Genomic DNA, 18,582 nt, shown 5'->3' with positions numbered 1-18,582 from the left:
GGGATAAGAGATGAGTACCCTCAAGTGTTACAGACGGACGGAAGGACGTACTGATAAACGTAGGAGAGGACGGACACCCCAATCACTATATACCCCTGCTTGAAAATTTGAAGATATTTATCATCATTACAGAATTTTATACTAGAGACATAAAAAAATGATTTAAAATGAAAGAATTAGCTTTCATACATTCTTTAATAGAGTAGCATATAACAAGCAAATTTCAAAATAATTAGTCATTCATTCAAAAATAAAATAATTACCACCTCCCCCATCCCCCCCCCCCCCAAAAAAAAAAAAACAAAAACAAAACAAAACAAAACAAAATAAAAACAGGAAAAACAAACAAATCAATCCTAACAAAATTTGAAAACAAAAGAGTGACATGATAAAACTTTTTGAGTTATACACATATACACACAATAAGACACTCATTTTGAAACCAAAAATTTACAATCTAATGCGCATGACAACATATCACAATGAGAATATTATGTTTTCATAAATTTGCATTAAAAATTGCAAAATTAAGGCTCCAGTGAAACGTAATCATAAAACAAAACAAACAATTGTATTGTTGTCATCAGATATTGATATGATTTTACTTGTGAAATGAGTACTAATATCTGTAAATATAAATTAAGTATATAAAGATTTTATTTTAACAATAAAATGCTTTGAAATTCTCTGTTGTATTACACTGGATATAATAGTTACAACACTGCAGAAAAAAAACATATTAACCCAGATTTACGAAAATTTATGCCAATTTTTTCCGGAATGATTGCAATTGTCATATCCGATATAACACAACAATCAAAAACATTTTATTGTTTATAGTTGTATATTTCCTTCATAAATTATTCATGTAAAGTTTCATGAGACTAATTTTATTGGTCTGCATGTTACATAAATTTAAGAGCCAGAATAAATGACCCTTAACACTTTTGCTATCTTTGGGGTAAAATTCAGATGACTCAAAATAAAAATGATCTTCCTATTGTTTAGAATGAAATCGTTCCTATTGCTGTAATGACAGCAATATGGAATTCATAATAAATAAAAGAGAAAACATTCAGTGGATGTATTAAAGATATCAGTATAAACTATAATACAATTTCTTTTTTTTTCCTTACAGAAGATGCACTATTCTATTGAAAAAGTGCTCAGAGGAAACATTTCACTCTCCAATTCAAAAGTGAATGTTAAAAAATGCCCGGAAAAAATCAGCTTTTCACTCTAAAGTTCAGTGTGATGAACTTGCTTTCAAATATTAAATAAATTACAGTGATTACCAAGTTTTTTTACACCCTGAAGACTGGCTTTACACAGGGTTTTTACTTATATAACCAATGACTAACTCATCTCTCCTTTCTCCCCCTCAAAAATAGTCTCCATCATTCTTACACTGTCTTTTTTATGGTGCCTTATCAGATTTTTTCCTTCCATTGATCCCTCTCAAGAAGAGGGTGTGGTCTGTATATAGGGCAAGTACAGTTTCATGACCTCGGTCTTGTGTCGAACATCAATATTATCCATTCTCTGTTGTAACACAAATCCAGCATAGTCCCTGCGCTGGTCTACTTCTGGAATAACTAACAAGCGCTCCTTGTTCACTGGGGTCCTCTGTTGGGAGGAGCTGGCACCAGGGAGAACTTTGACCTTTGTGGGGGTTGTCCGGGGACGGCCATATTGGGCAAGTCTCTCATTGGCCTGAAAGTAAAGTGAAGAGGGTTATATTGGGTGAAAATTGAATTTGAAACATTAATCTACAGCATTTTAAAAATTATACCTGAAAGCCATTATAATATTGTATTCTTTATGATAATTCATTTCATTGACAGCTAGGGGTAAACTAGGCATTTCATTAGTTTCATAAAATAAGGGAAAGCTATACCTAACATTTTGTATACTCTCAAGGCTAGTTCACATTGGATTAGGTTAATCCATATCAATTTAATCCACCCAGTTTCACTTAAAATACACTTAATTCATGTTCACATTGCTACTTTTAATGTGGATAGCTTGACTATATCAGTCAATATAATTATATATAATTATGAAATAATATCTCATATGATTATGGATTAGTTAGCTTTCTGATCTAAAGGGTATCCAAAGTGTTTTAAAATATCAGCAAATGCAAATATTTTGGGACAACTCTGTGATGTGAACTGGCCTTCAGTGGCAGACAGCAAAACAATGGTTCAGACCGCACCTCTGGTATGTTTTATGACTGAAACCCAAATTTTGAATTTAAAAGAAAATCATTATGATTCATAAAAAACATTAAATTCTCAAGTTTTTTTTTCTATCCAGGCAAGGTATTACTATTCTGTACTTCACATATAACTTGTGCTACAACATCAAGTACAAGTATGCTATGGGATCCTACATGCAATACAACAGTTTTAAACATACCTCAAAGTCATCATCCTTTTGGGAAAAATTAGAACGATTACATTCCACCAAATACATGTAACATGTGTGTAAGTTATTTCAAAAAATCTTGATATTTTTTCTGATTTTTTCCTGACTTTTTAAAGAAAAATATTTTCAAGAAATCCTATGATTGAATAAAATCAACTGCTTATCAAAAAAAAAAAAAAATGGGTGAAAAACAAGTTATGCTTTGAATTTTTTACCCTACTGCTAGCTGCCAAAAATGTTAGAACCATGCAAGCATGCATTTCACTGCGAACTTCTGAGAAAATTATGATGACTTCATACATGTAGTTATATATTTAAAAGTTTACAGACTCATCTTTATTTTTATAATATACATGCATGTATATGGTTCAATATTTTGTTCACAGATTTCATATTACTTTGTTCAAGATACCACTCTAAAGATTCCTGATTTTCTATCAGGATCTATGATCACACACATGTACACAACTTCTGTAATAAATTCAGGGCTAGAAATAATTATTTTTGTTTACTGGTCACTTGGGCTATCACCTTTTATTTTTACTGGTCAGCTTAGTATTTTCACTGTCCCACTGGGCCAGTAGTTTTAAAAAAGACTGGCCCAAAACCAAAATAATAATAGTAATATTTTTTTATATTGTGATACTTAGAAGTACAACTTAACAAAACAAGAAACAGTAGAAGTTGGGACACACAACCCTGTTAAGTTTACTAGCCTGACTGTGAATGAATTTTATTATACATAAAAAAAAATGCTGACCCAGAGGGCACATGCCCTCTGCAATATATAGCCCAGATTGAAAATTTACTGGCCCCAGACCAGCAGGCCATCAATTATTTTGAGCCCTGAAATTATATAATTATTACATGTTTAGAATTTACTTCAACCGGCTCATTGCTTAAGATAACTATATACAGTTGAACTTCATTATTTTGAACACTGATTTTTCCAATACCATGGATTTGTCAAAGTGATTTGAAAGTCTCGTCCACTTATTCTTTAAGTATTTTACCCTTGATAACTTGAATATTCGGATATCTCAAAGTTTCTTCTCGGTCCCATCGAGTTCGAGATAACGAGATTTGAGTGTATTTACTGACCTGTGCAATAACAGAAATCTGATGCCATGTCTTGGCTCGTTCTAAGTGGTCCCTGAATTCATCATCCACATCTGATTTACTGTGAAATAAAAATGCATACTCCTTAATGATGATCTCGACACCATAATTCCTTCATTGTATTGGATATAATAAACATATTAAAGTAATGATTTCACGCTTCCAGCGAAGGGATTTTTATTCCCTATAGCTTTAAAATGTATGCATTATAACTTCTTGAAGATTTAAAGCACAACCTGATACAAACCTTCTGGCGAGTTTGATTTTCTCCTCCATTTCTTCTGGTTTCTCTGGTTTACTAAGCCACGGTGTACTCATTCTTAACTATAAGAAATTAAAATCAATTAATTACCTAACAACAGTATGAAATGTCCTTAGTAAAATCATCATCAAATAACTAGCTAACAATAAAATAAATTTTTTTTTAAAAACAAATGTCCTGATTTCTACTGAAGTTTATCTTGAAATAACATGGAAAAGACTGACAAGGAATTCAAACTATAATATTCATCCATATATCTAAAACAAACTTATAACAAAGTGCTAGGTATGGACAATTTTGCTTCATTAAAAACATAATTTATAATATACATTAAGTTTACGATATATTTTAAAGCCATGGAATGAAATTCTCTGTACTGTAGGTGTCAATTCAGTATAAGCGTGTTTGCTATATGCGTGTTTTACTGTACTTATTCTGAGTGGATTTTAAGTTGATTGTATGGAAAAAACAACAATGTGAATAAATAAACAGGTTGACTGTATACTATAGTTATGGTACACCTCCTTAATCAGCATTCTCCAGAAAATCCCTTATTGAAATAAAGTTTTATCATTAATGATTGTTACATGTATGTAAAACAGAAGGGACTTATTTGTGGTTTTGATGCTTCAATGATCAAGATGATTTTTTTTTTCTGAAGCCAGGCTATCTTAATTAAGGAGGCATCTTTACAAGTGGGGTAAAAATATATTTAAAAATATATAAAAATAAAAGTTTGCAATATACATTTATGTTGAATTGCAGTGCCATAGAAATTTAATGCTCATTCAAACTGTACACTAATCTTTGTATGCAAAAAATAAATCATATAATATGAAAAATAAATGAAAACATAAAAGCTATAAAAAAAATTACACAACAATGGCTAACACATACATTTTTACACCTTTATAGTAGTTAATGAAATGTATTCTCATATTCAAAAACAACATTGAAGCATATTCTACTTGTCAGTGCAAATCAAAATCATATGGCTACTTAAAAACACAAGAAAAATAAAACTCTAGATATCCAAATTGTTCAAGTACTATTTGAATATTAACCAGAAAAAATCACTGATCATAAAATTTTAAATTCTATAAATCTCCCCCCCCCCCCCCCCTTAAATTTATCATTTTAAATGATGTGCATTTTTAAAAATGTTACTGATCTATGAAGACATTTTCGTCTTAATCATATATCATTGACAAAAAGGGGCTCATGATGGAATAAACAAAATAAAGAGAATTAGGAAAGCCTATGTACTGCCAGGAAAAGATTCTACAAATGAAATTTTCATCATAAAAGTTTTCTGTCACTGAAGGTAAAAACAGTCTTTGCTATACTCTTCTGGTTTTGAGTACTTGAACAATTTTTAAACCCTAATTATAAGCAATCAATCACACTCATTTCTTACTCTATAGTCTGTCAGATTGCTCAAAGAATCACTCAGAGAAAATCCGAGTTTCTGCAGAAATGTCACATTTGCATCAGGGACAATCAGTTTATTTTATTAATCACAAAATATAAGCTATTTTGGTATTTTTAAAAAGATTCCTTACTAATACATGTATGTACAAAATTGTATAATTATGTAAAATTAAAATGTTCTATTTTCTACTTCAAATTTTTAATGACAGATAGAATTAATATCACTTAAATTCAATGAATTTGATTTTGTTTATTAGGATGTTTGTGTTTCAAAAATAATTAATAATAAAAGAAAAATATCCTGGTACATGCTTTACCTGATTTCTTGGCAAAATGACAGGAGTTAAAGATGGAAGTTTACTCATCTCAACAGAGTCAGCTTTCTGTAAATTAAGGACAGCATGAATTCTACCAAAGGAATTCTAAGACATAATCGAAATTTTAACTTCCTTATATTTATAATAATAATTTTTATTTTTTGCTGCACTATTTAACTTTTCACAATACTATTACTGCTAGAGAGTAAAATTTGCATTCGATTTCAATGCAATAATTGTAAATTAATCTATTTATATTAGAAATTTAAAAAATGTATGATAGCTGCCATTTACTGGTACATTTAAACTCGGAAATAGCTAGAAAGAATAAACAGTAGGCACCTTAGAAGCACTAGATTTTCCGAGGAGGTTGACATCCAGTCGATACAAAAGAACCTGACTTTTATATGCACTAACAGACAACATGAACTGTAAAACTGCAGTCAGCAATTGTCTGTAAAAAAGTAATTTACTTAAGGAATGATTAAAATCTATTGTTTGTAAATAAGAAATATTACAAAGAGTGCAAAATAACAATACATGTACTTCTCATGAGAATCTTCTTTCTGAGGCTATAATATATATTCTAAACTTATTTATTAGTCCAATTTATATTATACTTAATATGTATACTCCTTCCTTAATGATTTAGCACAATTACTAAATTACATGTATGTGTAGGTAGTTTTAAATTTAATACAAGAGAAATTAAAATATATAGCTGTCCTGAGAAGTGAAGAACTACATGTATCTCAAAAGTATGACAGGGTTATTCTATTCTCTGTAAAGGAAAAATTAATATCTTATTTTTTTTATGCTACTCATTTGATGTCCTTTTTATACATATACAATGTCCTCCTTGTAGGTAAAATTCAAACAAGGCACATGAAACATTCACTGTATATCAGAAAGAAAAGCTTTTTAAGGTTATATAACATGCAGAAAACATTCACAGGTACTCACTTGCGGCTGGGTGTCTTATTAAAATTGAGCAGCAGGCCTATCTGGTGGAAGCCTGTAGCAGTGAGAACTTTCTTTACGCGACTGTTCTGCCAAAGTGGCCTGACAGACAAATCGCTGACTTTGAGCTGAACTTCAGCCGCATGCTTTGTGATGGCAAGCTGTGACAAAAGTTATACATCCAGTGGTGGTTGTATTTAAAAGCATTTGTGAATGACATGCATATACATACTGAAGACAGCCTTTCCCTTCTTCCTTGTCTATTTTCATTTATATTTTGCCATGTGCCACTAATACTTAGTTGCAGCACAAATAATATAATATGACTTACAAATTGTTAAAAAATAAAGAGTATATACACAGACTTCATGCACACATTTATAACAGAAATTGGATCTTTTTGAAGTAAAATGCAATTCTAAAGTGTTATATACAGTAAAACATTTAAAAAAAACTCCAACAAAATCTCAGGTAATCTTTGAAATACATCTCTCTTCAATACTCAGCTGTAGATTCTAGGTTCTGCTCATTAAGATTTGACTGTAACTCCAGATTAACTGCACCCTACTTACTAGATCTACTAGAAGGGAGATGCTATCCTGAGTTAGGGGAAGCATATCATGGATTGCCTGTACACAATCTACTTCAAATGATATATCTGAAAAATGAGTAAAAATACCATAGGAAGAAGATGAATACCAAATTCTTGAACAAATGTGTAAAATGTAGTGAAAAAGCAACTAATGTTGTAGAAGAACAGATCAATTACATATATAAATAATTTATAAATGATGAAATTGTTATGATTATTTTTATCTAGTAATAGAAATTATCAGAAATACATATTTAAAAGGGTCATTTACTGAATGATGAAAAAGTGGTACCTGGTTTTGAAAACAGTTTTTAAATGAATGTATCCAATTTTTACCATTTATTTAGTAACCTCTCCTTAGAATAAGGCATCACATTTCATGTGAATAAGTTTAAATTCATTTTACTTAAAGATGCTTGATAATAAAATTAGTTGTGATAAGGGTGCTTTGAAATAAGTTTGATTGGTTCTGGCATAGAAGCAGAAAATATGAAAAGTCAGCCTTAATCAGAAAACCTCAACTTAGCCATGAGTGGTTGGCTCAGTTGAGCTAAAAAAGCAACAGTTCTTATTTTACCTGTTATTGCTCTCAAAGCATCATATGTTGGTATCAGCAATTCATCCTGATTCCAGTGGGGGTACACAACATAGGGGCTACTGAGGGATGCTCCTTTGGCCTGGAAATGGAAGCCAAGCAGTCGTAACAACTCCATGGCTTTAGAGCTCTGTATAACACAATCTGGTAAGCGTGTAGTCTGTCGATTGTTCTCTTCTGTATGTAATCTCTTCAAAGCACTATCCAGCTGAAGAAAATACAAAGAAAGTTTGCAATAAGCTTAATGACTAATGCTAACTTTGAGAATATTATATGCTTATTTCTAATTCACCATTGTGCATTACTCGTAAATAAGCATTTATACTCATAATTCCTGAAAAACCATAAAGTTTACAATTATCATATGATTAAAAACTTTGGAAATCTTACCAGATCAATAAGTTTTGGGATGACCTCGGGTTGCCCTTTATGATGGAGCAAAAGGAAGGCCAAACATTCCTGTAGAGTCTTGAGATTATCTTCTCTGGAAGAAACTGTAAAAAAGAAACTGCATATCTATTGATGACTGTATTGGAAGTTCAATATTCTAGAATTGTGATCTATAAATTGGAGAGGACATGATTTTTTTTAACTCTCTCTCTCTCTCTCTCTCTCTGAGAATTTTTACCCAGGGGCAGCACATTCTTTGGATTCAGTAACTCTTTCCCCTTTTCCTCCTCAAGCTCTTTCTCTGTCTTATTCAGAGCTTGGTCCAACATGGAATGCTGAATCTGGAGCAGGTTGACCTTGACATCTTTCCCAATTAGTATCCATGGTGACCAGAAAAATGGATCATTGAACCTGTTCAAATTGCAAGTTTAGCAGTAACAAACATTGTAACATGTAATGCTATATAATGTTCTTGTTCCAATATACCTACCATGTGAACTTTCTTTTGAAGAAATTTTCAACATGAAAACACAATACTAATTACTGTGACCTTATTTGTACCTAATAGGTCAGGTTGCAAATCACACTCTGATCCCTAACAAACTTTATTTGTGAATTTATAATGCTGTTTATTGAAAAAAAAATCTTGAACTGAACAAGAATTGGTATGCAGAAACAGTCAAGAAATGCACATCCAGACAGAGAAAAACAAATCTACATAGTGATTTCTACACCCATATTCTATGTACATGTACTACAAAGCAGGGAATAATTCAATCAAGTCTATTTTACTGGATCTAATATCATACCTCTCGTCTGCCCTGAGACCTTTAATGCCTGCACCAAGGGCATCAGTGACCAGTGCTCCTTTATTTAAGGTGGTATAGAAATGGTAGTAAAACTTTTCCATAGCGATGTTTGGCAGAGACCACATACTGACTAATACACATTGAGCACCTAGAAACAAAATATGAAAGCATAAATTCAAGTTCTCGCTCTGAAATACATGTGGATGATATAAATTCAAATTTTTCTTAGGAAAGAAAAGTTCATTTTTTTTTTTACATAAAGCATATGGGTTGCTTTTCACATTGAACAGAAGCAGTTTCCTTTAAAACCTGTCTTCTTTACATAAGTCTCCATTTACCTGCATTGAGGAATGCTGATGGCAAAGTAAACCCAGGAGGAATACACTCTTTGTATCTGTTAGGTCCATATCCAATATTGAGGACAACAATCTGGGCCTTCAGTTTTAACTGTATAATGTCCTCTAGTGACAGAAGATAGGAGGACTCCTGAGGAGGACCTTCATGTAACTTCACCTCTCCAGGAGTGAAAACAATGAATCCTTCCTTCCAACAACCATAAGATGCTGTGCAAAAATTTCATAGTGTTATAGTTATGTTTATATATATTCATCAAGTGTCATTTGTGATAGCCACTAGTGTCATTTAAAATTCACAGTATGAAAAGAAATAATGCTAGAAATACAGACCTAAGGGAATAAATGACATTTGGAATCTAGTACATTATAAAAAAAATTGGATTCTCCATGTTCATATTTCAAAATCAATGTTTTAACTTCAATTTCAAAATTACTTCAGCTATTATTTACCTATATGAATGACTGTAGCATTTTCTATGCTTGATATGAAATTCTCCTTGGTTGCATCTGGCCCTGTGATGGGATCTACATTGAGATAAGATGCAACAGCACTCAGTTCCCGTTTAGCTGCTGGTAGATATACATTTGCTGGCTTCCATTCACAGTCAAAAACAAGAAGTCTAAAAGAAATTCCCATTTTTTTAATGTTAAAAAATATTTCAAAATACAAGTTAGATGAGATGTTTTCAGTTTTCAAACAAAAACATTAATTTCTAGGATTTTCAATGACTTACTTTTCTGGAAGTCTTGGATTTCCAAATACAACACATTTATCTGTATCACAGATCTGTTGATATGATGTAATACACATGGTTGAGGAAGTGATGTCAGTTCCTGTCGATGTCCTTTTGGTCAAAATTGTATATGTATGGGCATTCAGCATTTTTTCCATGGGCAATGGGCTGCCAATTTGGGATTGATATTTATTAGAAGTGTTGTGAGTTACAATTCCTGGTAAAGGCTTTCTTGGAGAGAATGCACCTCTGGAAGATTCTTGAGAAGAAGGCATGGGAACTTTTGAGGTCATTTCACCTTTGTTGCTTCCTGCTGAAGCAGGCATGCCCAACATTGTAGTCAAAAGTCTAGGATTAGCTGTTTTCCGTAAGTCATATGAATCATGTGTGTCTTCCTTTTCCATGTCAGGACTGATTGCATTGGTCATTACCATCTGAGCCAGAACTCTGTTCATTCCACCATTTCTTGTTTGGCTTCTTTCAAAGTCAAGGTCATCTTGTGCTTTCATGTAGTTCATTTCATTGTTAATGACCTTCTCCAGAGCAAATAGACTGGGCAATAAAGTCAAATGAAATCTGTCACACAAGTATCTAGCATTCCAGTCTTGAAGGATGCCAAATGGACAGTCATACAAGTTCTTGTCTGGAATAATTATAAGGTGGCTCTTTTGAGGGAGTTTCATAAGAATGTCTTCTACAGGGGCTAAGAGGAGGTTAAACAATATTTTGTTTGGGCTTCCCTCCTCTGACAAGTCTTTGTTTGTTTTGTCTTGTATTACATCTTTTCCAAGGGCTAAGTTCTTTCTTCTAGTGTACTGTAGTTGAGCATTTCTGATTGGCAAGCAGCGGTCTTCACAAGAGTTCTGCATGGTTTTCCAGTCGGGTGTGTTTTTAAGACCATCCAAACAAATCTGAATCTGAAATGGGATGTAAAATGGAAATCATCTACGAAACTGACAAAGTGGTTCAGGGGCCCATAGTATGCTCATATGAATATAAACCTTGAAGTTTAAATCTTAACCTTTGAGCAATTGGCAACATAATTTATATATGTTTTAATTATGTACTGAATGTAAAGTCTGCATGTTAAAATACAGTCAAACCTTGTTATCTTGAACACAATGGGACTAAGAAAAAACTTTGAGATATCCAGGGTAAAATACTTAAAGAATAAAGAGTTAGGACTTCCAAATCACTTCAACATTTTAGGAATGACTCTAATTCTTGGCCAAATTATTTGAGTATAACCTGGTTTGGGTCAGTTTACGCTTTATAATCCGCGAAGCGGATTATAAAACAGCGTAAACTGACCCAAACCAGGTTATACTCGAATAATTTGGCCAAGAATTAGAGTCATTCCTTATAATTTAATTTTAAAATCATTAAATAAATAAGGGTGTAGAATTTCGTTGCTTTTTATTAGTTCAAATTTGCCGCTCAATAATACAACCGTAGTAACGGAAGTGATGGGAAGCGAGGGGAGGTAAAAATTGATGCATAGGCCTAGCTGCAGCCTTGTTGTTTGTTTACATGTGGTAAGATCGAATTATTGTTAAGTTAAAGGTACAATTATTAAATCTGGAATTTTCCATGAATCCCGAGGACTGGAAATGAGAGGATTGTATGGATACAGATGATTCAGCTGGTTGTCAGAGGGGTGTGTCCCCATACCAAACCAGGTTATACAGAAATAATTTGTGTTCCTTTTTGGATATTATCCAATCAGAGGCTAGAATAAAAACGAAATTAAATTATTAAATATTCAGGTGAAGCAATGCAGTAAATCTGGGAATTTTTAAAATAAAAAAGAACATTTTGGCTACATAGGTGAACAATGGTAGGAATTCATTATAGATTTTGAGATTATTCATAAAAGGTCAAGTTTAATACAGTTGAACTTGGGTATTTTGAACACTAGCTGATATGTTGAATACCATGGATATCATAATATAATTTAATTTTGTATGTATTCTAGCCTCTGATTGGTTAATATCCAAAAAGGAACACAAATTATTTTTGTATAACCTGGTTTGGTATGGGGACACACCCCCCTGACAACCAGCTGAATCATCTGTATCCATACAATCCTCTCATTTCCAGTCCTCGGGATTCATGGAAAATTCCAGATTTAATAAATGTACCTTTAACTTCAAACAATAATTCGAACTTACCACATGTAAACAAGCTGCTAGGCCTATGTATCAGTTTTTACCTCCCCTCGCTTCCCATCACTTCCGTTACTTCCGTTACTACGGTTGTATTATTGAGCGGCAAATTTGAACTAATAAAAAGCAACGAAATTTTACACCCATAGTTATTTAATGATTTTAAAATTAAATTATAAGGAATGACTCTAATTCTTGGCCAAATTATTCGAGTATAACCTGGTTTGGGTCAGTTTACGCTGTTTTATAATCCGCTTCGCGGATTATAAAGCGTAAACTGACCCAAACCAGATTATACTCGAATAATTTGGCCAAGAATTAGAGTCATTCCTAAAATAATCAAATGAATAGTCTTGACTCTTTGGCCTTGACCTTTATTCAAGAGATGCTTTCTTTTAACCAAGTGAAAAAGTGTAGTGAAAATAAATTTTTTTAAATTCAAAGGATTTTCAAAGTTATTGTATGTCAATGGTAATTTAAAAATTACTAGCATTTGAACTTGACTATTGATTTTAATCTACATAAGTGTTTTCAGAGCATTTTCCAGTAAGTATATATGTAATGTAAATTCTACAGGTCATAAAATGCAATGTATAATGTTTCAAGTCTAGCATTCGATCTTGACCATTGCAGATTAAGTGTCTCTAATCTATAAGACTTTTTCCAAAGCAATTTCAGTAGAGTAAATAAAAATTCTAAAGGATATATATTGTTTCAAGTCATTGCATCACAATTGTTATAGATACAAATGTATTTTCTGCTTTGACCTTTAACAAAGTTAGTGACCCCAAAATCTACTGATAACTTCGTCTAATCATTCTTCATCTTTTAAAAAACGCTCAAGCCATTGCATCAAAATTTTAATTTTTGACCAATAAATCCCCAGAGCAATAGATGTCTCTCATCATCCTACTATGTAGTAAGCATAAGTCTATAGAATAAAAAATATGCAAGTTGTCACATCACAGAAATATGCAATAAAATGGTGAACTTGTTTGACTTTGGACCTTGACCTTTAACCAAGTATCCCCAAAACTACAGGCATCTTTAACCCTCCACATCTGTAGTAAACATGAAGTTTGTAGGTGAAAAGGTACTCAAGTTATTACATCACATGAAAGTATTGGCAGATAGACAGCCAAACAGGCAGATCCAGTGATTACTGTAGGGCAACTGCATGCCCTAATCAAATCTAAAAATCATAAGTCAGTATATACAGTTAAACTTCGTTATAATGATTTAAGTCACAGGGACCTATGAAATAACTTGGTCATATCCATAATTTCTTATATCCGTATAAGGGTTTCATAAAATTTCTATAGCTGGGGGTCAAAGAAAACTTCGCTATATCTGTGGTTTATGCTAAATGAGTTTTACAGTATCAAGCAATTCCCAATTCAACAGACTGTACCAAAACTGATTTTGAAAAGGTGCTATATAATATTGTAAGATTCAATTGCTGTATCTCAGTTCAAATCAAATTTTGACCTATGAATTTTTTGCCTGACATTTAATCCAGACATAATAAATTTAATTCATAAAGTACTCATTTTATTACCCTATCCTGCATATCTTCCACATCTGCTGATTTTCCAGAGTAGAACCGCACCAGTCCACTACCCGGTACAAACACCCAACTCAGAACCCGGTGGCTAAGAACCGAATAGTAAACCACAGCTGCATTCTGTTCATTAACCAATCGAGACATCCGATCCACTGCCCAGAAATCAGTTTGTGGCCCATAGTTTATGTATGACACAGGATGTCCCTTAATCTGAGTAATATAGCGTTTCCTGTATGCTTCAGCATACTGTAAACATTCTTCTTTGTTTCCCATTTTGCACAAGACATTTTGAATTCCATCGTAGGATTCTTGTAGCTGAGTATGATATTCTGATGGACAGTATGTATCTTCATCTCTGTGCTCCCGAATTTTCGTTTCAAATAAAGGAATTAGTTTTTCAAAATATTTTCTAGCTTCCTCGATCTCCATCATTTGTTTTGAGTGTCTTTTGATGCATGCTAGGTTGTAATGACACATGGTTAAAATGTCAACATAATCAAAATCTTCTGCCAGATTGGAAGCTTGTTCATAAAATCCAATGGCATACTGAGTCTTTTTCATATCTCTGTAAGCATTGCCAAGTTTACAGAAAGCCATAGATTTAGCTCTATAGTCTGTTCTTATGCATGAATTTAACATCTGATTGTAATTTTCCACTGCTTTGTCAAAGTCTTCCTTAACCATGTATGTGTCTGCCATCATTTCATAGGCAATAACTAACATTTTGGGATCATTGAATCTTTTAGCCATTGCAATATGCTGTTCATGGTAGGTAATTGCTAGTTTCCAATTTCTGATTGCAGCATATACACTTCCTAAACAACCATATGCCTGGGCCATGCCTTTTTTGTCACCATTCTTTTTGCAGACTCTGAGGTACAAAGAATAATTTTTTAAAGCTTCGTTAAAATTTCCCAGAATTTCATTTAACATTCCAGTGTTGTGATAAGACTCTGACTGTGCACGTCCTTCGATACCAAATTTCTCCAATAGTTTCACATATTTTCGAGCATGTTTTTCAGCATATGCCATATTTCCAATGGATTTGTATGCAATACTTAAATTTAAATGAAGACCACATTGCAACTCTTTGGTCCAAAAATCAGGAAAATTTTCTTCAGACCCAGCCTCTTCTCTGATCTCTGCCTCTAAATCTAACAATTTCTCATAATATACAATGGCCTGATGTGTATCTTTAATTTCCAAATATAATGTAGCAATGTTAACCAATGATTTTGTCTGGTATATCTGCTCATGGGTGGCCATTGCTGTGCTGAGACATTCTTGGTACAAGTTAATTGCTTGCTCATTCTTTCTTAAGGCCGAGAAGGAATTTGCCATGGTTAGAAGCACTCTCATTGTTATTCCTTTCTGGTTTGTCTCAAACTTCTGAGCTGCCTCTAGAATCTTGATAGTTAGCTCATATTTCTTACTTTGGAATAAACAGACTCCAACTTCACTTAGTTTCTTGTAGGGGTCCATTCCTAAAAAAAAAATAATTACATGATGCAATTATAAACAGGTGACAACATCTAAAAAATCAATCAAATCAATATGGTAAAAAAATGTGCATATTGTTCTAAAACATGATACATTCTTTAAAAATCAGCAATTATAAACAGATGGCAATCCAAATGATATGGATAAAAATTTATGCTTTTCTGAAATGTGTACAATATGAATGGAATTACATTTAATGATTAAAGTCAGCTTATTTGAATGCACTGTTAACATTAAAAACCATTAATACCTGATAACTCTTTACATTCAATAAAACCAGCTTCTGTGTACCTTTGATCTTTCTGAGGACATCTGGGGGTATTTCACAGAAGAATGTGGACACAGTAGCTATACTAGTGGTCAGTTCATCAGCACTCTGAGGGTCCAGATCCAGAGCCGTCAGAAAGGCATTCAAGGCTTCCCCAGGTCTGTCCAGTTCATGTAGAGTAATTCCTAGGAATCTGAAGGCCTGTCATACACAAGACATGAATAATACTAGTGTTTAAAATATTATATTCATATTCAATTGGATCAAGTTTGAATTGAGGTGGTTCAAAAGGTCTCAAGAGCTTTTATCAGTATTTCAATGGTGAAATCTTATTTTCAGAAGATACTTTATACATCCTTTAAATAAAATTTTGTTGTGTTGAGCCACCTTAGAGTAAATTACAATTTGACTTAATTTATTAAGCCTAAGAGTGGGTACTAGGAGCTGCAAATCTGTAGCTCACTGGTCTTAAAATATGTCCATCCATCCCAATTTCTTCAGACTATTGAGCTACAGCATTGAAGCTAGGGTATTTATAATTGTAAGATGTTTGCATAGTACTATATACATGTTTACTATATTTCATATCCTTTCACCTTTGCACTGTCTGAATCCAGTGAAATCCAATATTCTGCATCTTTGTGTGCCCTTTTGTAGTCTTTCATTTCAATAAAAGCAAGTATTCTAGCATTTAAAACCTCGACATTTTTATCATCAATCTCTAAGGCTTCATCATAGTGCTTGATAGCTTCATTAAAGTCACGGATCTGCATTGCTTTGTTTCCCATTTCAGTTAGTGATTTCATCTGAAATTGTAAAAAGAAAATTTAATCATAGGAAAATCATTAATTTTCAAATGACTGGGTTATTTTTCATTCATAATTTACATAATCATCAAGTAACGTGACTCTCAAAACCATGAAAATATTTCTGAATATTATACATTTTATATTATTTAAAAGTTCAGTTGATCTGAAATGAAAATAAAATTTGCACAATAAAGATATATTTCCAGAAATTTCAAAGGCTGTTTTTGGCTTGGATATATGTACATTTAAAAGTGTATTTTAAATGAGAAATAATTTAATGCTTATTAAACTCCTGTCAAGGGAGATAATTTTCATGGGCTAAAATTTCTTTGATGAAAAGTTCACTAGTGATCAGTAACTAACCTCATTTATCTCCTCAGCTTCCGAGATTGGCTCACTGCTCCCTTCAGCAAGACTCGCCATACTGAAGCTATGGCTGAGTCCCTGGGAGGAAAAATGAGATGGTCTCTCTGTCATTTTTATGGATCTCCTTTAGATGGTGTCAACTTTGATTTACATTGTTGCTGAAACTTGTCTTCACAATCTGTATAACTGAAATAAGAGAATTCATTAAAACTTAACTCTAATCATGATGATTTTAAAATCAATTTAATAAATTTAATGGCTAAATGCAAGAAATTATCATATATATTGCTAGTATTGCATGGATACACCAATGTCACCATACTGGACATTTAATCAATTCTTAAAATAGGAGAAAACATTGCTGTGTCTCCTTTATGAATTTATGACCAATATGCAACTTTTGTAACCTTCTCTTCAACACTTTATTATGGCAAGTTTTGAGATTATCTCCCTTGGTGCACACCTTAGTTACAGAGGGGAGTTTTGTTTCCAGGGGGTGGAACGATTACTTACATTGGATACACTACTTCATAGATGCCAGTTGTCAGGATGTACTCACCAACTCAAAAAATAATCAAATTAAAGTAAATATATATACCGTCATCTCAAAGGTGTCAAATTCTTCAACAAAAATCGTAACAAAAAATTTGTGGATTAGACTGATCAGACAAGAGAAGACATGTGTCCCTAATAATTTATACACGGGCATCTAATTGTCATGATAGTTGCACCTCAACAGTCAAAGCGATACACAAACTCTGTTCCCATACATAAAATTTTCAAAGAGTCCTCAAACTTCTAAGAAAGGGTATGTACAATCATGGAAGTTTCTTTTTTTCACTAGGTGACCGGATAAAAAACAAACAGTTCTTTTGCTTTCAAGTATCAAAATTGTAAGTAGATTTTGTAAACTTGTAAAGTAAAACTCAAAAATTGCTTACATTGACATGTCCCACTTTCATACTGAGATTGATACTGTTTGCACCTCTATCATTGGAGAGCTACAATCTCAAAACTTGCACATTCAATGCTGCTATGTTTACATGTAGATGTAAAAAAAAGTACACAGCTAGTACACTTGCTGAGAATATGCTTAATATTCTACATACCAGTCTTCTCCAAATCTTTTTTTCAGTACATGCCCTTCGGGCAGGTTTAACCACTTATTACGATAGCCCGAACAAATATTTACATGCCCAGAATTTTATCAAGTAATTTTATTCTTAATTGCCTTTTCATGCCAAGGAAATGATCCGAAATCCATTTCTATCGCTCTGTTGTCTCGCCATTAATATTGTTTTCAACATGTATACTTTTTGTGTCTCCTTTGCAAAAGAGTTCTTTGGAAAACTATCGTTAAAATTTTATTTGGTACTCCATTTTAGATGAAAAATCAGACTTTTAAGTACATTTAATGTTTGTAAGTGTGCAGTTTCCACATGCCCACTTCCAATTTCACCAGGTCCCGGGCTTCGGATTCCCGGGATTTGTCGAAGACTGACATACTGTCAGTAGCAAATGAAAGATATATATAAGGACTTAGTTTTAGTTTGGGCATCGTTTTTAAAAACTATTAGTTTGTTTATTTCTAATAAAAATGCAGGGGAAAATGCTCTTAAATGTCTCCAGTCCTTCAGAGCACTGACAATGTTCTGACACTTTTCACAGGTTCTTATAGTTTTGGGGTTATATAACCAGCATATAATTTGGGACCAAATACTTATTTCTTTAATAAAATTATAAGAGAAACACCCATTCTGGTGAATATGGTACAGTTCTTGATCCAATCCTTAATGCAAATTTGAGCTCCCACTAATTTGCGACTGTAAGTGTTAATGTATTTTTTAAGCGTTTAATTGTGATAAAGGATGCATTTAAAAGCTTAATTATGAGACTGTGTCTGGTGTGACATTTT

General features: G+C 32.8%; 1 protein-coding gene across 2 annotated transcripts; it reads right to left on the bottom strand.

The window, feature by feature from the left end:
* Window positions 1-386: 386 nt before the first annotated feature.
* LOC133191950 (tetratricopeptide repeat protein 28-like) lies at window positions 387-16,833 on the bottom strand. 2 transcript variants are annotated; one of them, XM_061327729.1, is made up of 19 exons: window positions 16,665-16,833; window positions 16,089-16,298; window positions 15,516-15,693; window positions 13,719-15,208; window positions 9,996-10,912; window positions 9,712-9,881; window positions 9,244-9,468; window positions 8,906-9,053; window positions 8,335-8,507; window positions 8,097-8,200; window positions 7,689-7,914; window positions 7,092-7,177; window positions 6,523-6,680; window positions 5,902-6,013; window positions 5,560-5,625; window positions 5,229-5,279; window positions 3,797-3,873; window positions 3,532-3,610; window positions 387-1,713 (listed from the first exon to the last, which is right to left on the bottom strand). In XM_061327729.1, exons 1-19 carry the CDS (start codon window positions 16,776-16,778, stop codon window positions 1,459-1,461), a joined length of 4,839 nt encoding a protein of 1,612 aa, XP_061183713.1. In that variant the 5' UTR covers window positions 16,779-16,833; the 3' UTR covers window positions 387-1,458. The 2 variants fall into 2 exon arrangements, with proteins under 2 accessions (XP_061183713.1, XP_061183714.1); XM_061327730.1 differs by lacking the exon at window positions 5,229-5,279.
* Between the last annotated feature and the right edge of the window lie 1,749 nt (window positions 16,834-18,582).

The sequence above is a fragment of the Saccostrea echinata genome, unplaced genomic scaffold (assembly GCF_033153115.1).
Source record: "Saccostrea echinata isolate AGI-Se365-2 ecotype Australia unplaced genomic scaffold, CSIRO_AGI_Sech_v1 ptg000025l, whole genome shotgun sequence".
Classification (NCBI taxonomy): Eukaryota; Metazoa; Mollusca; class Bivalvia; order Ostreida; family Ostreidae; genus Saccostrea; species Saccostrea echinata.
This window is presented reverse-complemented; position numbering and strand designations above follow the sequence as displayed.